This window comes from Rhinoderma darwinii, chromosome 4 (assembly GCF_050947455.1).
Source record: "Rhinoderma darwinii isolate aRhiDar2 chromosome 4, aRhiDar2.hap1, whole genome shotgun sequence".
NCBI lineage: Eukaryota > Metazoa > Chordata > Amphibia > Anura > Rhinodermatidae > Rhinoderma > Rhinoderma darwinii.
The window spans coordinates 380,711,404-380,735,850 of NC_134690.1; the positions used below are offsets into that span (position 1 = coordinate 380,711,404).

Below are 24,447 nucleotides of genomic sequence, written 5' to 3' on the forward strand. Positions count from 1 at the left end.
ATTACAAAATATCCCTCAGCACCACTCGTGGTTTCTTCTGTGCTAAATTGGCTGCAGTGTCCACCGTATCCAAGAAATCAAAGTAAAAAAAAAAAATGTCTTTAATCCATCAAAAGCTGTAAATACAGTGAAGGCGACGTTTCGGCCATAAATTGGTCATTCTCAAGCCCATAAACCCCACCACCAAACACACTAGTATTTATACCCATATGTAACACACATGCCCCCTTCCACCATTAAATTACACGGAATAGCAATATTTAATCCCAACATTACCGTTATAAACCAAGTTAATTATAGGGGACTGTATATCTGTCATCAAACACTTATAATGTTCATTTTGTAGATATAATCAACGATCAGTTACTTGAAATCGACACAAACATAAGAATCAAACAAACTTTAGCATATTGTTGCACATATCAGCTAAGAAGATCGTTCAGGAGAGGAGAGAAAATGGCTGGAGAACAAGCCGTCAGACAACCGGTCTGACTGATTTGTCATTCTGCAGCTTACTCTATAGTATATGTACATGCCAGCTGCAGAAGTCAAACAAAGCAAATATTTTAATTAAACCCAATTAGACAAATGTTTTTAGCACAAAATATATGCAATTCAATAAAAATAAAATACATGTGAAGGTGCCCATAGCCATAAGATAAAAATGCTTGCTACCTGCAGTTACCACTAGGGGGAGCTCAGGAGCTTACTGTGTACTTTTATATATTGAACTCAATAATAACCAGTATGCAGCGAGCTCCTAACATCCCTTTAGTGCTGGCTGCAGGCAGTCGACATTTTATCTTTTAAATCTGTCTATGCAGGGATTTGGAGCTCTGTATCAGAAAAACGGATCTCCGATGGCATATATATTAGGAAATTAATCAGCACAAAATTTTGAAGCTAAAAACGACATTGATATAAAAAGTAGAGGCATACATTCTCCAATGTTAGGGAATTGCATTACATGCGCCCCCAATCAAATAAAACCAAAAACGTTATACTCACCTAGGTCCCATCCCCGCGATGAACGGAGCTTCTACACAGCCTCCGACAGGATCCTTGCGTAGCCCAGCGTGATCCAGTGACGTCATGTACGGCTTGTCCGAATGGCTTGTAGCCAATGGCAGAGCAGGGAGATGCCTTCACTGCTCTGTCATAGTGTTCAATAGTATCTGCATCCTAAGGATGCAGATACTATTGAATGTGGCTTCTGTACCGCTGTAGCAGCCATAACGGCTTCTAGCGGCGCCACCAGGCATGGGGGCGGCATGGGCCCCCTCATCTCGCGGGCCCTGTAGCAGCCGCTATGACTGCTACAGCGGTAGTTACGCCGCTGTCTGTATACATAAGTAGATTGTAGGGTATACTTCATCACTTTATTTCTTGTGTTTTATATGCACACAATATGTAAAGGATCAGGTGTAACCAGCGCCCGGATGCGACTCTTAACTCTGCACCCCTATATATACGCCACTATATAGGATGCAGTTTTCAGGTAAAACCATCGATGATGTGTTAATTTCATCCCCTCCAAGTACATTCTAATTTCTTACCCCACGATATTTTCATAGAAATGTAGAAATACTCCTTTTCATATTATAATTATCTGGCCGAACTTGATGCGTGAAGTAATTTGCCAAATAATGAATGAATGCATTATAGTCGTCCAATTTTTCGCCTTGGTTTTTCATTTCTGCTATTAAAGTTTGTTTTTTCTTTCTATGCAGGTCTCTCTGTAGGGTTGATGTGGGATATTTTGATAGACATTCAAAACAACCACCCATGGTATTAGGATCCATGCAAATGAGTATTTCAGTTACATAAATATATTCCCTGCCAGGAACATTACTTTCGTATATTGTTACAAAATCCATTTATAGGCAAATTTCTCCATTGGACTGATACAAGTTCAAAACCTTGTTCATGATGTTGGCATAGTACCCGGATAGGAGTATACCGTGCCAGATGTAGTTTGGCTAATCCAGGGGGAACAATATGAACCACGCACCATTTGTTTCCAATATGCAAATAAAATAATGATTTACGTTCCCAGACTCATATCAGCGCTGCCATGGCTCTACATGTACTGTTCTGTCAGTAATGGGGTTTGCAAAACATCTAAACTTCTAAGCTATGCCCTCTGTAAACTGATGACTGTCTAGGCCTAACTTGAAACTAATGGGCCCCAATGCAAAATCTGTATCAGGGCCCCAGCTATCATGTGCCATTTATAATATTGGTGTCTTCCTATGTAGTAGAGAGGTCTTTAGGCCCCATCAGGCACGAGGGCATGGATGCAACTGTTACCTCTGCACCCCCTATAGATACACTCCGGTGTCTGTCCTCCCCTATAGTCACACTCCAGTGTCTGTCCTCCCTATAGTTACACTCCGATGTCTGTCCTCCCCTATAGTCACACTACAGTGTCTGTCCTCCCTATAGTTACACTCCGATGTCTGTCCTCCCCTATAGTCACACTACAGTGTTTGTCCTCCCCTATAGCTACACTCCAGTGTCTGTCCTCCCTATAGTTACACTCCGGTGTCTGTCCTCCCCTATAGTCACACTACAATGCCTGTCCTCCCTATAGTTACACTCCGATGTCTGTCCTCCCCTATAGTCACACTACAGTGTCTGTCCTCCCTATAGTTACACTCCGATGTCTGTCCTCCCCTATAGTTACACTCCGATGTCTGTCCTCCCCTATAGTCACACTCCGGTGTCTGTCCTCCCTATAGTTACACTCCGGTTTCTATCGTCCCTATATTTACACTCCGGTGTCTGTCCTCCCTATAGTCACACTACAGTGTCTGTCCTCCCCTATAGTTACACTCCGGTGTCTGTCCTCCCCTATAGTCACACTACAATGCCTGTCCTCCCTATAGTTACACTCCGATGTCTGTCCTCCCCTATAGTCACACTACAGTGTCTGTCCTCCCTATAGTTACACTCCGATGTCTGTCCTCCCCTATAGTTACACTCCGATGTCTGTCCTCCCCTATAGTCACACTCCGGTGTCTGTCCTCCCTATAGTTACACTCCAGTGTCTATCCTCCCCTATAGTTACACTCCGATGTCTGTCCTCCCCTATAGTCACACTCCAGTGTCTGTCCTCCCCTATAGTTACACTCCAGTGTCTATCCTCCCCTATAGTTACACTCCAGTGTCTGTCCTCCCCTATAGTTACACTCCGGTGTCTGTCCTCCCTATAGTTACACTCCGGTGTCTGTCCTCCCTATAGTTACACTCCGATGTCTGTCCTCCCCTATAGTCACACTACAGTGTCTGTCCTCCCTATAGTTACACTCCGATGTCTGTCCTCCCCTATAGTTACACTCCGATGTCTGTCCTCCCCTATAGTCACACTCCGGTGTCTGTCCTCCCTATAGTTACACTCCGGTGTCTGTCCTCCCTATAGTCACACTACAGTGTCTGTCCTCCCCTATAGTCACACTCCGGTGTCTGTCCTCCCCTATAGTTACACTCCGGTGTCTGTTTTCCCCTATAGTTACACTCCAGTGTCTCTCTCCTATATCTATGTTCCTGTGCTCTGATGTTAACTGATTTTGCTGAGGGAATATTTTTGAAAACTAATGAAAAAAAAGGTATTTTTTTTATTGCCCATTATTGTACTGTACGAGTATTATCGGTCAGTGTCCCTCAATCTAATTTCCCTGTTCCGCTACATATGCATTCTTAGACCCTATCCATTGAGCCTGTATGGTGGCAAACAGATCCTTAGGCCGGGATCTAGGCCGGATTCACACGGCCGTGTCCGGTCCGTGATATATGGACCGTATGTCAGGCCATATTGCCCGGACCGACCACAGTTCAAGGAGCCGGGCTCCTACCAGAGTCCCTGCCTCTCTGCGGGAATACTGTCCCGTACTGTATTCATGTTTTCCGTGGAGAGGCAGGGACTCCTAGCATCATAGATAACGATGATGCTAGGAGCCCGGCTCCCTGAACTGTGGTCAGTCCGGAAAATACAGTTGAGATACAGTTCGTATATCATGGACTGAACACGACCGTGTGAATCAGGACTTACGTTCCATTTAACGAACCTGTAGGTGCTCCATTTGCAGTCGTGTGGCACCATATTCTGCCCTAGAAGCAATGCTTTTGGGTAGAAAATCTCCATAATAAGCAATCACACAAATCCCTTATAAAGCCCATAGAATACACTGTGTATTTCTAGACATACAGCTTTATCATAAATTAATTCAGTTCATAAATCAAATTATGTTTCTGTTTGCCGTCAGCAGCTACACAAATTTTTCGTCCCAGCTTTTCAAAATAATCCCCATTGATTATTTCCATCTTATAAAGTTTATGATCAGTGGGGGTCTGTCCTTTGGGACCCCCAACAATCCTGAGAATGAAGTGGCAGCAGCGCTGATTTAACGTTGTGTCCCATTCTACGTTTTCCCTGCAAAATGGCGCTCCTGGCCCCATGACTGTGCAGGGAACTGCAGCTGGCGCTATACACCTGAATGGGGCCGTTCTGCAGTTCCCTGCACAGCGAGTGGCTGGGGCGCCTCCGTGCAGGGAAAAACAGTGAAGAGGTCGCAGCACTTTGCCCTCAGGATCGTTGGGGTTCCCAGAGGTAGGACCCCCACCGATTATAAAGTGTTGGCATATCCTAGTGATATGCTGCCACTTTATAAAAAGGGAATGCTCCTTTAATTATGTCCATCTTTGACTGTTTTACAATTAATGTAATATTCTACACAAAGAATTGAGTAAACTTTGTAAAAACATGACATGTCTCATCTTGCACTGATGCTGAGTTACAGCCTGTGTTATGCAGAGATTCATTCACAGTTCTGCTGGTCGTCATTAGAAACCGTTGAAAAATTTGTTGTCAGACACTCCCCTTACAGCTTAGCGGAGCTCCAATAATACAGGGGACAAATAGTTTTCTACATCAGATTAAAGTACAATGCTTAGTTTAAAAACGACACTTTCAAGAAAGCAAATCACCAAAGCAAGGTCTATGCAAATACTGAGCCAGCAAGGAGTGCTGGGAGATTACAGCTCTGAACCCTGCAGAATTGTGAATGCAGCTCTGGAGTATAACACAGGCTTTAATAAGGACCAACACATGATAAGTAATACAATGTATTTATAAAGTTAGGACAGTTTTACATGAGTGTAATATGGGCACATTCGGACTGCAAATTCCAGCTCGGTCACGAGCCTGATCACCTAAACTTACAGTATCATGGGTCCTGATTATTCCGTAGTTCGAATGATTAGACCTAAAGTTGGGCTGGAATCTGCGGCCATCATACGGATGCATAAAGAGTTTTTTTCTGTTGGATTCCACACAAATCCAACAGATAAAAAATTGTGGCATGCTTTATCGGACTCCGTATGTTGAAGGTATTGTCCCTTAGAAGCATTGAGATCTAGAAAGTATCCAACTAGTACAGTATACTAATGTAGCAGAGCTGAATGATATTTATCTCTTCAAGGCTGCAGAGATATGTCAAATCACAAGACAGCACAATTTGGTATCAGTTGTGCCAAATGACAGACTTTGCTTTCCTGCACTGACAAACTCAGCTCTGCTACATCTTTAAATGGAATTGGTTTGAACAAACACCATACTTTTATATTCCTATTTGATTAAAGGCATTGAAATAACAGTAATGCCAATTAGCTTCTGTTCCCCAAAATAACTCAGAGTTGCTAATCTGCTGCACCTCCTGCCTCGCTGCTTCATAGCTGTCAACAGTGTGATACAAAGTGCTCCACATCACACCAAAATGATGCAAAGTAAAAGCTTCAGAGAATAAATCTTGCAGGAATGTTTACGGCTGAGTAAATCCTGGCAGCAGGAGAAGAATGGATTCTCCCTATCAGTCAACAGATTTTTCTATAAAATATTTGTGTAGTTTTCAGCAACCCTTGATGCCAGTGCCTTGTGTATTGAAAGTGGCTTTACATTGGCATGGTTGATTTTCGGGGAGGGGGGATTGTTTCGTGGACATGGAACTGGTATCTCTTTATAAATACCGATAAAATAATTTGTGCTCTTTAAGAAGCTGATGTGAGGGTCTTAGTGAGGGTCTTAGTGAGGGTCTTAGTTCTAACGTTGGCAATGTCCAATTGGATTTTGATACTGACAGTGATCCAGGTTCTCTTCAAAGCTTTAGGATGGGTTCTGTTATTTTAGGTCATTTGAAAGGTGCCCTAATAACACAAGAGAAAGGGCACAATTGCACCCAGTAAAGTTAGGACGCTGGAGAGGGATTTTGCGACAATATCCTGAGCCTTGCTTCTAATGCTGGCCATAGATATTTAAGAGCAGGCCATCCCCAACACCTGCTCTTAGGGAAAACAAGTATTCCCCAAGGAGCCCAGTAGCCAGTGTACCTATAAAATTGCTGCTGGCACCCAACTTTTTGGGTTGTTTTCTATTAACATCTGAATGCCACTAAAGGGTTAAAACTGGCTCCTGAAATGGTCTTACTGGCTCCCAAATTCTGCAGTATTTTGCACACCCTTGCCCCAAAACGATCGGCTGTAATTTGTAAAAAAAAAAAACAACACGGCACCAAGTGTTTTATTTCCCTGCAGCGCCACCACAGGAAAGATGAAGCATTACACAGTGGGAGAGACGCTCTTTGTAAATGCTCTTCTCAATTTGTCTGGCATATCAATAAGCACTTTAGGTGGTCATTTATGGGTTGCCAATGTGTGCAATAAAGTCACCCATAGTATAGATGTTCTAATCTAAGAGGAACCTGCCCTGGTGACTATATGCCTCAGCGTGCCATTGTTGGTGCTTCATTTTGTTCCGCCTGTTCTTACATGAACCTCTGGAATAACCCAATACGTCCTTCTTAATTCGGGAGCTCTAGTGGAAGACAACATCTAATAGTATTACCCTTAGAATTAGGAACGTCATGGATGGCATGAGCTGTTATTGGCACCAACTGACCCATTTGGTATCCAGCCGTCTTTATTTCATAGAGATCTGACGCGGGTGTCTTTTTTACGCTCCGTCTTTTGACAGCGGCGCGTAAAAAAAATGACCGTCGGCACAGAACATCGTAAGACCCATTCAAATGAATGGGCAGATGTGTGCCGACGCTTTTGAGCCGTATTTTCGGACGTAATTCGAGGCTAAAACGCCCGAATTACGTCCGTAAATAGGGTGTGTGAACCCAGCCCTAGTCAATTTCACACCATGGAGTGTAAGATATTCAGTAAACTGCGGTCACACCTAAATGTTCTAATTTTGGACTGGAGATATGGCCTGAATTCCAGAAACTGTGCTTTTATCTTAACACACGGGGATGCAGGTTTCTTATCATTGCTCAATCGCTGCTCGAGTAAAGATTTTGGGATTTTTAAACTTATTAATGTTCCATTTTATTAGAAAGTTCAGAATTTTCCATTTGCTTGGAATACGTTTCTTTGAGTTCTGTATCTATAATAACTAAACACATTCATTGGCGGAGTTCCAGTCTCCTGATTAGATCTGCACCTGGTTCCTTTTTTAATATATGAGATATTCAGATTATTTTTGTGGGACATTAGAAGCTGAAATGTCTTGTTTTAAAAAAAAAAAAATATTATTATTATTATTATTATTATTTACCCCATTATTATTTGGAAGTGAGGAGAACATTAAATGGAGCATCAGTTGAGCATGCGCGCAGCTGCTCCATTCAATGACTATAGGATTGACTCGTGCTCGGCTGTTTCCATTAGCCCTATAGACATTGAACAGAGCGGCGGACGCATGCTCGACCGCTGCTCCATTCTAGCTTCTTCTCTCTGCAGTTGGTGCAGTGAGGAGGAACCGGGAATTCGGGACCCCTATTCTTTCGATCGGTGGGTGTCCCAGTTGTGGGCCCACAGCAATCTGCTCTGTGAATAGGTGATAATTGTCATTGAGAGTTCCCCTTTAAGAACAGACGCTATGACAATAGTGTGAACTGTCTGATTGGCAAATTATACGGCTGGAATGGGTGAGATGTGACTGGCCACACGCTTTTTCAGGTTACCCGGAATACAGCAAGCTCCATTTCTTCCGGTTCTACAAGATTAGGCTGCCTGATTTCCAGAGAATTAGGATCAGTCCGATCGATCATTTTAGGATCCTTCTCGCCAACCGCCAAATATTACTTCATGTGAAGCTCATAGCTGTGCTATGTGGCACGTTTTATATTATTGTTTTTATTTCTCTAAAGTAATTAACTGCTAATCTTTTAATTAATAACCAAAATATATCCCTTTAAATTAGCATCCATTTTTTTTTACGTACCCAGAGAACTCGGCTAATAAGGACGATTGCAGGAAGTGATGCTGCTCTAATGGGAAGAATTAATTTAGTATTTATAACTTTAGTAACTTTTTTTTAGTAGAGGCGGATCTGTGCATTTTATTCCAGAACATATTATAATTTGAGCTCTGTGGGCAGAATCGTTCTCAGTATCTAATAATAAGTTATTTATAGTGAATTGTTTGCATTGTGTATTTTGTTTTATTTTCTCATACTTGAGCGCCCTCTGCTGGTAACTTTTTAATATAACATTACATTTGTAGAACAAGATTTAAATAGGGCACTAGGCTGGTGTACCTAGTGTAATTTACAGTCCGGGTTCTTTGGTGATGTAAGTTCAGTATAATAGGACTGTGGGGGATGGTAGAGATTGTAAAGGTATGCAGCCAATGTTATCAGCATATATCAGCAGCTCCGTTCTGGATTCCTCAAATTTTTGCACGATCAAAAATATTTGGAATGGATCCATATTTGTAAAAGACAGAAATATCAATATTGTCTGACTGATCTCTTTTGGAACTGAGTCTATATTAGAAATGTTCCTTAAGGGCTCATGCACACAGCAAAACCACATACACAGACCCCGTACGGCTGCATATGGAGTCCTGAAGGGTCTTTATTATGACCTTATAGGCGCTTTGTGTGCTGCTGTATGGTGTCTAAATTACAGACCATTAGCAGGCTAGAGGTGCTATACTATATGGAAGCCATATTATATATATATATATATATATATATATATATATATATATATATATATATATATATATATATATGGATATATGCCAGTGTATTAGAGCTCATAGCTCCTTATAACTTATAGACCAGTAGAAAAAAGTACTATGCCTGGTACTGCAGCTCACTGCATCTCAGTCCCATTTAAGTGAATGGGACTGAACTGCAATACCAGGCACAGCCACTACCAAATATACGCCACTGTGCCTGGTAAACATTCAAGGGGACTTGCGCCCGTTTAGTCAGCTGATCAGCAGGGGTTTCTGGGAGTTGGACTAACCCTAAGAATAGGCCAGTTGGCTTAAAGGATCATATTCCCCCATTGTCCACACACCAGGACTATACCTTATTGGACTTTTAAAGAAAAACCATTAAACTTGGAAAACCGTTCCATTTTATCTCTACCTAAGCGCTGGATTCAACTTTCTTGCTACCTCTGTTTCTGTATCGTGTGCCGACACGAAGGATCCGGGCGCTGACAGCGACACTTACCATTGTGTCAGGTGAGCTGGAGGATTCCTCCCCTTTTTTTCCTTAATAGGCCAGTAATATTATAGTCCCAGAAAACCTTTCTAAGGGGGTTTGCCCACCATAGACATTTATGGCATTTCTAGGTGAGGCGGCCTCTAAATCCCGGCTGAGATTGAATAGAGAGGTGGCTGCGCATGTCCACGACTCTCAATGCAAGTCCTTTGAAGTTATGGAAACAGCTGGGTCGTACTGAAATTCTCCCAGAGGTGCGACGCTTACCTATCAGACATTTATGGTGTTTCCCGTGGATATATTGGAAATTTTGGTGATCTTCTGTATGGTTGATCCAGACGAAGGAAAAAAACCTCATGAGGCAGAAGCCGATTTTCCTCATAGAAAAAAAAATCCTGCCCATATCTTGTAATATTATTACATTCAAGAAAGCCGTTTAGACCTCCAGAACCATGACAATTTCCTCTGGTAGAAAGCTCCATAGTCATACTGCTCTTACAGTAAAGAATCCCCTTCTATGTTTTTGTAGAAACCTTGTTTCTTCTAGACTTGGTGGATTCCCCTTTGTGAAGGTATGTCCACACGGCTAATAAAAAAAACCGCCTCCTAAGAAAAAAGTGACATGCCTCTTCTAGAAGCATTTTGCAAGCTGAATTTCCATTGACACTACAAAAAACGATTCGAAAATGCGCATCAGTATATGCTGTAAATACGCTCAGAAAATAAAAAACTTTTGCAAAAATCAACTCCAAAATCGCTTGGACTTAGATGTCTTTTCTCTTGAAGTCAGCTTCGTGTTTTTCTGCTTTAAACGTGTCGTGTGCACATACCATATAGTTACAGTCCTTAGTATAAAGGCTGGGTTCACACGACCTATTTTCAGGCGTAATGGAGGCGTTTTACGCCTCGAATTACGTCTGAAATTACGCCTCCAATACGTCGGCAAACATCTGCCCATTACTTTCAATGGGCTTTACGATGTACTGTGCTGACGACCTGTCATTTTACGCGTCGCTGTCAAAGGACGGCGCATAAAATTACAGCCTCGTCAAAGAAGTGCAGGACACTTCAAGGGACATAATTGGAGCCGTTTTTCATTGACTTCAATGAAGAACAGCTCCAAATTACGTCCGTAAAAGACGCGGCGAAAAACGTGAGTACATGCAATTACGTCTGAAATTCAGGAGCTGTTTTCTCCTGAAAACAGCTCCGTAATTTCAGACGTAAATGCAGTTATCATGTGCACATACCCTTCTTCTAATCACAGACAAGCCCTTTAAGCCCAAAATTGTCTGTGTCCTTAAAGGGGTTTTCCCATGAAGGACATTTGGGACCTGCACCTATCTCTAGAACAGGGCCCCCTATACCCCGTTATACCTGTTTGTGCTCACGCTGCCTCCTGGCCATTTACTGATTACGGTACATGGTCGGGAGTTACGGAAACAGCGTAGCTCGCTGAGCTACGCTTTTTCCATAACTACTATTCAGTTCTATGGGACTTATGGAAACAGCGTAGCTCAGCGAGCTACGCTTTTTCTCCTTCATGGCCCCAGGGGCCCTGTTCTAGAATTGGGTGCAGGTCTCAGAGGTGGGACCCTCATCAATCTGACATTTATGACATATCCTGTGGATATGTCATAAATGTCCCTCGTGGGAAAAGCACTTTAAGGGCATTTCTAATATTTAAAGCTTTCCTTGCAATGACCCTTCTATTGTGGAGTGAAGAGAATTATATATATTTAACCTAAATCTCAAATCTTTATTACATTTTTTGAACCAGACTTTTCTTTTGCATTAAGTAATGACGCCAGTTCTCTCAGGCTTGTAATGATATTATAGACTTGCTCATTTCTCAGACTTTCTCATGTCAGAGTTTGATGACTTCATATTATGAGCACTGTCCCTTTTATTCTCTTCTGACTTTTAATGTCAGCAAGGCAATGGAGGTTGTGCGGGCCCAGCCATATCTCTCTCATTAAAATGATACACTGACCTTGGGATCTACTTCATGCACATTGGATTTTCTGCCCCACTGGTTATTAGTGTAAATGATCAATATAGCCAGAAACATATAACAGTACGTAACATAATATTCCCTTAAGTGACCTGCCCTTGACGGAGTCTGCAGCGAGATTACAATGCCAGCTCCTCTTAAAGGCAAACTCTTTGCTTTTCACCAGGATAGATAGATAGAAAATTGAAACATATATAGATAGATATTAGACAAATAAATAAATTCCTATTAGACAGACAGACAGACACCAGATAGATAGATAGATAAACAATAGATAAACAATAGATAGATAGATAGATAGATAGATAGATAGATAGATAGATAGACAGACAGATAGACTCAATGGGCGTGAGCGAAAAAGGCAGCGAAAAATGTGGCAAACGCCGCGAAATACGCTTTCTCTGCCTCCCATTGATGTCAATGGGAGGTCAGAGGTGTAAACGCCCGAAAATAGGGCATGTTGCTTCTTTTTCCTGCGAGCGTTTTTTACGGGAAAAAAACGCCTCCGCCTCCAATTGAAATCAATGGGAGGCATTTTCGGCTGTTTTTTGGCGCGGTTTCCGCATCAAGAAACGTGTCAAAAAAACTCTGTGTGAACTAGGCCTTAGATAGATACTGTCACAGCGCGGGGTGTGGACCCACTGGGCCGTACCACGTAGCGGGATTGCAGCTGGCCAAACAGGTACAATGCAGAGTCTATAGTTCAGAAAGTGTACCTGAGGCAACGTAGACAGTAGCGGTAGATTCAGGCTAAGATGAGGCTCTGGCAATAGTCAGACACCCGGCAGGGTTCGACACAATAGATGCAGCGGACGGCACAACACGACTCCAACTCTTGACGGCAGAGAGGCACGGGATACAGGGTACAGGCAGCAGGAACGGGTAACACTGGGAACTGGAAAACGCTAGGAGACCATTTGCAATGACAAACTTTAGGTAACACAACAAAGCTCAGGCAAGGATTGAGATGGCAGAGCCCCTTTTATAGTCCTGAAGCATTCTGGGCTGATAGCAGTATTCTGCAACTGTGCGTGTACTGGCCCTTTAAGGCCAGGCACGCGCGGGCCCTGCGGGAGACAGTCTCAGAACCAGAAAGTCAGTGCCGGCGTCTCTCAGGAGGGAGATACTGCCGGGAACTCACTCGTCCATGGCCGCGGACGTCAGAGGGTGTCAGGACGACGGTCCACGGCCATAGACGTAACAGATACATAGAAAGATATGAGATAAATGAATAGATACATAAATAGCTAGACAAAAAAAAGATATATATTACACAGCTATGAGATAGGTCAATAGATAATATCCAGAAAAACTGTTACTTCTTGAAACAATTCTACCTTCTATCATGATAAATTATTTTCCAATTAATGCTAGCCTATATTGTAATGTTTTACTAGTCACATCCCTACTAACGCTGTCTATAGACATGAGATTTAATTTGGCCATTTTAATTGGTTGTCTGACTGTATTTTTGGCCGATTAAATCACAAATATTTACAACCATACACATAAAAACACCAGATCCAGTAGGGGGGAAAACAAACAAAAAAACAACAACTTATATAACAATTAATTATTACAGATTGCTGTTGTTTATTGGTTGTTTATAGAACAACATGACCAATTAATAGCTGACAATTGGGAAAAACATTTGAAATCGTCTGCTTCAGCCGGTATTTTTCTCATGTTTATGGTCAGCATAATAGAGTCGCTTCTAGATTGATCAAATGAGGTCAAAAATAGATTTAATGTTATTACTATGTGAAGTTTTACATTTGTGCTAAATTAATTTTCTTTCTTTTCAGCTCCCAAAGAAAATGAAGAACGAGTATTCAGAGAACGAGTTGGGCCCAGAAAGAGGCAGGGAGCTGTACGACGTAGGGTTCATCAAGTAAACGGGCACAAGTTTATGGCAACTTACCTTAGACAACCTACGTATTGTTCACACTGCAGAGATTTTATATGGTGAGAGGGCTTGTATGTGGGATTATCCATTTACGACACAATTGTCTTTTTTGTAATATATTAGCATTGATGGTATGTTATCGTATTGTAGATCATGTCCAGTATATAGATAGACCAGTCTGTCCTCATAATAAAAAACATACTGCATAATCTGTACTGTACGTATATATTATATACGGATAAGCTCTACATAAAAAGTTGTATTACGCTGTAAATACGTTTCATTACAGTCTGTATTATACTGTATCTCAGATACATTCTTCTGGTTGCCATGGAGTCAACACTGCACAAACCCATGAGATCCTCTCTTTCTCTGCTCCTTCTCCCTCCTCCCCTCTTTACAGACTTCTATCGGCAGCAGCAGGGCAAGACAAACCCCTGGTAGCTTTGCTGTGCTCTTTAAATACAATGTTCTGTTCTGCACTTCATTCTGGGAAAGTTAGCTTTTCCTACAGCAGATTAATGTACAGTCTGTGGTGTAAAGATGATACTTTCCAAAAAACAGAGCAAGCTCTGTGCAGTACCTGAACCAGCATTGTTACTGGAAGCTAGCCAGCAGAATTGTGCATACACTTTTTGATGCGATTTAGTTGAAGCCTGTACTTTAAAGAGTACCTAAAAGTTTATTCCCCCCCCCCCAGAAATCAATAGTAAAAGAGAATATAAGAAAATTTGTCATATATCTTATTAAGAATAATACCTTTTTCTCCACTTATCAGACTCCTCTTTTCCTTCCTAATCCACTCCCACCCCCCTTCTTAAATGTTCACTTACTGAATTTACTGATAAAAGTCTACTGAAAGGTTAGGTAAACTTTAGGATCTGCAGCACATATAAAACCTTTTTGATCTACACACTGTACATGATCTATTAAAACGCTTTATAGAAATGCATGCTTAGTACAGTGCCATGCAGGCAGTAGAGAATGCTTGTTATGCTGATAGCACAGACACAACCACTATATCAATGCTAACTGACTCCAATTGACCTGATCTTTGCTTCATAACGCTTTGAATGCCCCAATTACTGCAGATCAGGGAATACAAGGGCAGAGATAGAGGGAGCTGGGGAATCTCTGTGACACAATCACTGCCCATACAATGTATGAGCAGACACAACCCAAGGTCCATTGCAGGACCCCAGGGCTGTTTGGTCATATTGCTTGTTGTTAGTTCATACTTAAAGAGGCTCTTTCACCACATTATAAGTGCCCTATCTTGTATATAATGTGATCAGCGCTGTAATGTAGATTACAGCAGTGAATAGACATCACTACCAGCCAGGATGTGATGCCTATTCAGAATCCTGACATTTCGGTAACATTTGTGTGAGGCTTAATGACAACAAGCATAATCTCGTCTTAAATGACAGTTTACAGCGTAATCTCACGAGATTACGCTTGCTGTGCTGTAAATCTCACACAAACGTTACCGAAGTGTCAGGATTCTGAATAGACATCGCGTCCTGGCTGGTAGTGATGTCTATTCACTGTCAGGACACTTCAGTAACGTTAATATGTGAGTAAGTGGCTGCACATAGTGATCTAGCTAGATCACTATGTGCTGTGTAAATGAATGGGGAGAAGTGTATGATGCTGATTGGTCACTGATTGTTCAGCGTCATACACTCCTCTGTACAACGCCCACTTGGTCAAAAAATAAACACGCCCAGTTGTCCATTAAGAAAGTAATTTGCATAAAGCTAAAATAGGTCATAACTCCGTCAAAAATGATAGTTTTTCTAAATAAAAAAACTTCTGTAATCTACATTACAGCGCCGATCACATCATGTACAATATAGGCCACTTATAATGTGGTGACAGAGCCTCTTTAAGTAGGCTCTAACACCTGCCTGTGTACTGTTTGTACATAGGCTAATGTATTGGCATATAAATGAATGCCAGTACATTGTAATGAAAAAAATAAACACCACAATTTAAAAGTTATGAAAATATTTGCATTGACATTGTTATTATTGTGCATTTGCTTCTTAAACGAAAGCAACTTTCTAAATAGTCTTCATGAAAAATGTCCTCACATTTTGCTGCTGTAGAGTCTGTGTTACTCCTGTACATAGCTGGTTGTGCTGCTGATTCTGACATAGATTCGACAGCACACTGCTCCTGCCATCTGCTCTCTCACTCCCTCCTCCTAGTGTTAGAGATAGCAGCAGGGAGTGGAAGGAGGTTGTACATGGCAGATCAGAATATGGAGAGAGAGAACATTTCCAAGTCTTTAGGAAGGGCAGATCACATAGGCTGTGAGTATCAGAGTGTAGATAGGAAGAAAAGCGCATACACAACAGTCTGCTGGGGAGGGATCACACAGGCTGTGTATCAGTGTAAAGTGGAAGGAGAGAACCCAAGACAGACTGTGCAGGGGAAGTGAGGGAGAAATCGCACTCTCCCCAGCGTCAGCCTCTGTCAGCACAAGGGAGAAGAGATCCCTCATGGGCTGTAAAAGGAGAAAGCAGTTCAGGAATGAAGCTGTGCTGATACATGAGAGTTAGTAAAAACAGCAGCATCCTCGAGTTAAAGACCTCACATCCATCATTAATTGCATACTTATCCCGTTCTAGCTCTTTGTGCTCACGCTGCCTGCCAGCCACTTACTGATTACATGGTCGGGAATTCCGAAAACAACGTAACTCGCGGAGCTACGCTGTTTCCGTTACTACCATTCAGTTCTCTGGGAGTTATGGAGAACAGCGAGCTACGGTGTTTCCATAACTCCCAACCATCTAATCAGTAAGTGGCTGGGAGTCAGCATGGACACAAAAAGCTGCAACGGGGTTTAAGGGGCCCTATTCTAGAGATATGTGCGGGTCTCTGATGGGAAAATCCCTTTAAGGGAAACAGCGTTAACATGAAATGTCATTGTAATATGATCAATCATAGACAATGCCCTGTGCCTAAAAGTAAAAAAAACACAAAAAAAAACCTTTCATTGTAGTGTCCCTTTAAGGTCTGTCTCCACATTATGTCCTATAAATATCTCAGTTGCAGCATTTCCTTTTTCATAAACTGACACAGAGGATAGAGGGGTCACCTGCATTGTCTGCGGTAGTAAATATGATTCTTTATGCTGCAAACTTCCTCTCGGTAGCTCAGATGAGGACTAGAAAGGGGGTGCAAGTGTCTAAAAACAAAGGGGTCTTCCAGAAAACCCTGCGGCATGTTGTGCTGTTCAACACATCCTCTTATTTTATATGAAGTATTTACTTTTATTCTTTGCTTATCTGGTGATTGATTTTTATTTTTTTGCAGAAGTATAAAATCTACATAAACATTGTTTCCTACTGAACAACATGTAAAAGTGTCATAAATATCATAAATATTGAGTGGTGTTTCCCATGAGTGTCTAACGGAGGTTCTGTTACCTCTCCTGACATGTCTGTTTTGGTGAATACTTAGACTTCTGCATTGTGCTGTCCCTCAGTTATTCTACATGGAATTGTATAAATAAATTGACAAGTGAGTGTTACCATTCCCTACTCACTATGACACTGTCCAATCAGTGTTGATGGTGTCAGACTGTGTAGGGGGACATACTCTATTGACACTCATTTTCAGGAAGATTAACAGAGGAATGGCATAATGCAGAGTTCTAAGAAAAGCTGCTCCAACAGACTCGTAACAGACTTTTCAGGAGACTATAACACAAAATTAAATTTTCATTCACTAATATCTGGGATCCTATGCCACACAAATAGCCTGGACTCTTCTCCCATTTGTCTTTGGCACATGATTATTAAGTGGCGTTAAAATGACAGAAATGCTCTCCAGAAGAGCATGACATATGCAAATGCCTGGGCATCTCATGATGCTACTCTTTCAGTAAGGAGCCACGGGTATCTTTACCGTTGAGCATAATTTTACCGTTTACAACTAGAATTAATCTACCTAAACAGTTAGGCCCTGTTCACACTGAGTTTTTTTTGCAGGAAGAAAATTCCACATGTGTTTTTTGACATGTTTTTTTTGCCACAATTTTTGACGCTTTTATCAAGGTGTTTTTTGTACGTGTTTTTACCTATTTGTTCAACAGGCAAAGGGAAAAAACGCGTCGGCCATTCATGGCGTTTTTTTTCCGTCTCCCATTGATTTAAAAAACACCTACACCTCCCATTGAAAACAATTGGAGCCAATTTCGGCCGTTCTTCGCCGCAGTTTTTGCCGCAATGTCCGCGGCAAAAAAAGTTTAAAAAAACTGTGTGTGAACAGCGCCTTAAAGTTACTTTGTGCATACCTGTACATTGCATTATTTATCTTGCAGTCATCCAATCTAGAGTTCCGAACTGTATTATAATCTAGAGCTGCATTCACAACTCTGCTGGCTGTCATGCCCTATATAGCTTAGCTAAGTTCCTGTTACGGAGTAGAGGGGGGCATTTCGTTTTTTCGACATCAGAATACTGTACATCGGCTGGTGTACAACACTTTACAGAATGCAAATCACCAGAGCAAATTCTGTGCAGATTTTGAGCCCGCAATGCTGTGAGATTTCAGCTCTGAAGCCTGCAGAATTGTGAATGCAGATTTTGACTATAATACAGACTGTAACTCAAGTAAGTACAGATTATCCTGGAAAACACATAACACACTGCCATGTAAAAACTTATTTATATTAAATACTGTTTGTGCTATTTCTGGTATGAGTAAACAAAACTAAAAACATGATATCATACAGTCACATATATTGTGCAGGTTATTTGTAAACACAAAATAGATTTTTGTGAAAACGTCAGGTAATTTTAGGTTCTGTTATGAATTTTGTATTATAAAATATTTTGTATCAATTTTGGAATTTCAAAATAATTTTTATGTCACAAAATTGGAACTCATGTCCTTCCATGTCCTCGTATAGAACTGTAACCAGTGTTCTTTATTAGATATGTATTACTGGTGGGATTATTTTATATTGTGCTTATAATTTTATTTTTATTATTTGCAGGGGTGTTATAGGGAAACAGGGTTACCAATGTCAAGGTAAGAATCTATCTATCTATCTATCTATCTATCTATCTATCTATCTATCTATCTATCTATCTATCTATCTATCTATCTATCTATCTATCTATCTATCTATCTATCTATCTATCTATCCATCTATCTATTTCATGTCTGTTTATCTATCCTGCGAGTGGCTCTCTGTGAAATCTTGGCTCATCTCTGTAAACTATACTGGTTTGAGACAAGAACAGGGTGGAAAATGTTTGTGTCTGCCAGTTTTTATTTCTCATGCTCCGTATTGAGTATCTTATCTCCACCCGGCCTGCCCCGTCTATGGCTTTTGCTTTTTATGCTTGTGTTTACTGTCTGTCTAGTATGAAGAGCTGCCAGTCTCAGCCTACAATTAAAGTGTCTGGTGGAGAGTATATACACCATTCCTGCACATCAGCTGGAAGATATTCGGCCTAGGAGCATATAAAGTGTTATTAAATCCACTCTTAATTTACTCCTATGATATACTAAATGCATATCTAAGAAAATACTATTATATAGACATCTGATTCTCTGCGTGTTCTTTTCTGCTCCAACATCATTGTATCTCACATGAATGGGACTCAGTTATAGACGGAATTAAGTAAATCTTAAAGGTTATGTAAAGGGACCTTTTTATATATATATATATATATATATATATATATATATATATATGTCAGTCAGTGTGTTTGGTCCAACTTTATGGTTAGTTTTTATTAAAAGTTAACTTTATTTTTTGAGATACAGTGACAGTGGGTACGCAGGATCCACGTGGTATCCATCAGATGTGATAGATTACAGGTGGATCTCTGACACGCAGGACCCACCGACACTGAACCCGTCAGGTCTGCAGGACTGACGGATTCAGGTAATAGCAAACGATACAGCTGCTCTGTAGACAGAATACAAAGCAGCTGTATCTCAAAAAGTAAAAAGAATTAAAAAAAAAAAAAATTATAAAGTTTCACCAAACACACTGATTGACATTTTTATTAAAACAAAAACAAAATCCCTTTCAAAGGATTACATAGCCTTTAAAGTTTACACAGTGGAATAGGCGGGAGGACTCTCCGACATACACTGCAAACACATAGTGACTAGACTCTTAGCAAGGCCTACGCAGTCTTAAATTCACACTACAATCACGTTATGCCCGGGATGACAGTGTGAATAGACCCGAGCTGCTGCTGAAATACTCTATGCTATTTTGAGCTGGGTGGATTAGCATTTTATGCATCTTTACCCATAGACACCAGTGGTGTACCTTCACTATAGAGGTATAGCCTGTGGTGGGAGTGGAACCGGCACTACTGTTTCCCATGCTTGCAGTGACACATCATAGTGGCTACCTGTAACCACCACTAGGGGGAGCTCACTGTATACATATCTCTACAGCTCCCATTGAGGCAAATAATAGCTGTATAAATCAATTTGCAGTCAGCTCCCCCTAGTGGAATCTATCCATCTCATATATATATATATATATATATATATATATATATATATATATATATATATATATATATATATATATATATATATATATATTATCTCAGTGGGGAGTGGGGCCCACTCTGAGTTTTGCTGTGGAGTCCTATGATTTCAGTGTTTGCCTCTTATCGTCACTTATATAAAAGTACAGGATAATATAATGCTTACCTGAAGCTGTAAATATTTTATCCCCCAATGAGGATGTCATTTATAACTAATGAACATCAATAATGAAATATCTGAACGTTTTGTGGAGAAATAATAGAATTGTATAACGTGACTTTGATCTTGGCCCCAGAGATCGTGACTTTTTTATTCTCGGTTCACAGTTTGCACTTGCGTCGTTCACAAGAGATGCCACGAGCTTATAATAACGAAGTGCGCCGGTCTAAAGAAACAGGAAACTCCCGACGAGGTAAATATTTACATCCAAAATGCTAAAGCTTTGTATGAGAAGATCTCTTTGATGTGGCATCTCTTCTTCTGGTCATTTTTTATTGTTTGTTCATTGTGTGTGACGCTAGGAAAAAAAAATGTCAGATAAAAAACACATTTTAGGCTTCGTTCACATCTGCGCCAGGGCTCCGTTCCGACATTCCGTCTGAGCTTTCCATCGGAACGGAGCCCTGACAGACACAAACGGAAACCATAGGTTTCCTTTTCCATGACCATTGATTTCAATGGTGACGGATCCGATGCCAATGGTTTCCGTTTGTCTCCGTTGTGCAAGGGTTCCGTCGTCTTGATGGAATCATTAGTGTAGTCGACTGCGCTATTCATTCCATCAAAGCAACGGAACCCTCACACAACGGATCCGTCACCATTGAAATCAACCTATGGTTTCCGTATGTGTCGGTCAGGGCTCCGTTCCGATGGAAAGCTCAGACGGAACGGAGCCCTAGCGCAGATGTGAACGAAGCCTTATATTGACCAGAGCAGTTGGGTTCATAGAAGAGAAGGGTCCTCATAGCAAAGATAAAATGGGCACCCTATTAGGATGCCAAGATTTACTTCCCAGAAGACAAGGGTTCCCCCACCGCACCACTTGCACAACCCTTGTGTCCATGGTACTTATGCCAGTGAACCAGACATATTATATGAATGTTCGAATGTTCCAATAAGTTTTGTGATTCATTTTGAGAACGTCATACATGAATAGATATTACCATAAAAATCCCTTGTATCGTGGGAAATGTTAAAATCTTGGATAATATCTACAAATTGGTTTAATTAGACTCAATCATTAGGACAAACCAGGTACAGATGTTGGGCGGCAGGTAATAGCGCCAACTTCATGGCAAACTTTTTGTTTGATTTTTATAATGATCAGTTTTGCTGAAGATCCATGTGAAAACTTATAAAATCCCAAAGAACAACCACTAGTCTCCTGTTATCCTCCGATGAAATCTTTACCTGTTTTATCCTAATATTTTGGGATTAAATGTTCTCCTGTGCAGGTAACCTAAGATGAGTTTGTGATCTGGGAAAATATTTGAAAGGGGTATTCCCAATTTATGCCATAAAAGGCTGTTCAATGCAGGACCCAGCTCTGGGACCCGCACCTATATCAAGAACGGTGGAGGGGGGGGGGGGGGTCACACGATTCTCATTTTGCAAGGTGAATTAGCCGCTGGCTGCCAATACCAGGCTGAAACTACTGGGGAGGGGGCCTTTATCCATTCTAGTCTATGGAAATATCTCAGCAGCACTTGCTTAGCTTTTTTCGTAACTCCCATAGAACAGAACGGAGAGAGTCATAGGCATACACTAGTCCCTGACTGGAATCGGCGGCCAGCGGCTGCCTCACTGGAAGAAGCGTGGGTCAAATGACCTTCGTTCTTGATATAGTTGCGGATCCCAGAGTTGGGGCAACGCATTTATAAGACATTTTTGGTATATTCTCTGCATATGCCATAAATGTCTACATTGGGAATAACCCTTTAAGTGCTAAAAGTTGGCAACATATTTTGGGTTTTTTTTTCTGGACAATTTATACAGACTTAAGCTGGCCATAGACTTGAAGATTTTCCCCTGCTCCTTGTCTGAAAAGGGGTATACACAAAGAGATTGGGGGCTGAATAAACAGCGCCCCATCTGTCCACAGGTTGTGTGTGGTATTGCAGTTCAGCCCTATTCACTTCAATGGAGCTGATCTGCAATACCAGATACAACCCAGGGATAGGTGTGGCGCTATTTCTATAAGAAAGAAGCCATGTTTTTCTAATCCTGGACAACCCCTTTAATTACAGTGACGTGTATTAAGCAGGTAAAATAAAAATAAGTGGAGAAAGTTAGACTTATGATTGTAGCAACTTAGGAACTTATCTGTATAATAAAATGGAGTGAGGTCGCCTGGCAGATCTGTATGGGCTAAAGACATGAAATCCATCCTAATCTTATCAATTGACTGCACAGATTATTTCATCATTGCTATGTGGATATTGCGTCTTCTAAGTCCAGATTTATTTGTGATTAGATGAGAATTATAAGAAAACCATGTAATCATTTTTGCCTTTTTTGTTTCTCCTTGGCAGGTCGGCTCCCAACGCTTCAGTGTCAATATGCCGCACAAGTTTAGCATCCACAACTACAAAGTACCCACGTTTTGTGATCACTGTGGTTCATTATTATGGGGTCTTATGAGGCAAGGTTTACAATGCAAAGGTGAGAGAATAAACCTTGTGTCTTTCTAGCGTTGTACGGGGATTATAAATCTGCCATTTCTTGGAGATACATTAAAAAAAGATTTGATATGGAGGCACCAGTTCATTTAATAAAGCAAGTGCCCACATTTCTCAGGCTTTGCCAGTCTCATGTGCCTTTCTAATGGCGTTTTTTTTTTTTTTGCATTTTTTTAGCCGCGTGTATCAGTGAGTGTTCAATTTTCCTGCAGCGCCACCACAGGGGAAATTAAGCATTACACAGTTCTCATTGAAATCAATGGGCTATTTGTGTAATGTATGGATGCGTTAGGTCCCCAACAATAGTAAGGAGCTTAAATTCCCTGCAGACCTATATCTGTATTATCAGAACACTCCTGCTCATAAAGGGAGAGATTCTGATCTAAGAATATGTTCAGGAGAAGCTATCTATGCAGCGTCGCAATGAATGTGTGTGTGTCAATATGTTTGTTTCTTGCGAGATGACATGTACGCATCTGAAGTCATAGACTGCTGTCTTACTCTTGGCATTTAAAATAATTCAGATGCGGATAAAATAAGTTTGCAGTCTGTTGCTATAGAATGGGTGAGTTTCTTATAGTAAGTCACAGCGAAATTGAAGTTAATTTAACAAGTACCTAAAAAAAAACACAAACTTTCCTGCTGTTATTCTCCAAATATTTTTTTCCCATGATTTACTATTTCCAGTATGCAAACTTTGAACTGTTTTTAGTTTGGTTATTTTACTGTCAAATGTAATGTACTCTTACTATGGAGAATGATTTCATTTCATGAATTGCCACTAGAGGGCGATGAAGTACTAAGCTTGATGCTGTTAGATTTCAGTAGATAGAAGTTTTATAAGGTGAGATTTCTGTTGACAGATCCTATAGATTTTGCCTACATTCAGGGGAATCAAGGATTTGACAGGTTATATTCTTTACTGTCATATTCTCCCAGAGTTAAGGGGTGCTATAAGGGTCTGGCAGCTGCTTATCTCTCCCATTTATTATTTATTGAAATAACAGCCACTTTCGATGAAACTAAGCCTTAAAGGGGTATTCCCACTATAGACCGTTATTGCAGATCCACAACCTTTGCTATAAATGTCCGATAGGTTTAGTTCCCACCGCAGCTGTTTACGTAACTCCCATAGATTGGATTGGGTCATTGGCTTTGGCTACGCAAACTTACAAAGGTTGGAGGGGGTGATTCCTTATGTTGAGTTCTTATAAACTACGAGATCATGTTCTCAATATTCTTCATCTTTGTTATGTTTCCCCAGTTTGTAAAATGAACGTACATAGACGCTGTGAATCTAATGTAGCACCAAACTGTGGAGTGGATTCCCGAGGTATAGCGAAAGTACTGGCCGACCTGGGAGTTACACCGGATAAAATCATAGCCGCAGGCCAGAGGAGGAAAAAGGTACATCCTTATGTTTATACAAAGACTAGTCCATCTTACAGTCACCATGATGAAATAGAAGAAGTTTCCTCACAAGTACAGATACGAAGGACCCTACAATGTAGGGATGATGGGAAATCGGTGCATACATAGAGTAGAGGGGGCCCCATGGAAAAAACGGCAAAGCTGGTCTATGCCCACAAAGTATCTTCTATACCTTGGAATAAGAGGGACCAGAGCGCCTCTATTTCTGCTGAACTAGATTTGCCATTCACTGGTGCCGAAAAATTCCTCTAATTTGGCACCAATAGGACCTGATGAACCTTCAGGAAGACAGCCCAAAATGATACTGTAACACAAAATATCCTCTAATAAGACGATTTTCCTTATTACTTCTCTGCTATGT

At 41.0% G+C, this 24,447-nt stretch overlaps 1 protein-coding gene across 1 annotated transcript in view; it reads left to right on the forward strand.

Moving 5' to 3' along the window:
- The window catches only part of PRKCE (protein kinase C epsilon), a 340,355-nt gene that overhangs the window by 185,737 nt on the left and 130,171 nt on the right, over window positions 1-24,447 (forward strand). The window contains exons 3-7 of the mRNA XM_075863215.1: window positions 13,340-13,499; window positions 18,452-18,486; window positions 20,304-20,389; window positions 22,509-22,638; window positions 23,920-24,062. Coding sequence (XP_075719330.1) covers window positions 13,340-13,499; window positions 18,452-18,486; window positions 20,304-20,389; window positions 22,509-22,638; window positions 23,920-24,062 — 554 coding nt within the window. The remainder of the gene's footprint in view (window positions 1-13,339; window positions 13,500-18,451; window positions 18,487-20,303; window positions 20,390-22,508; window positions 22,639-23,919; window positions 24,063-24,447) is intronic.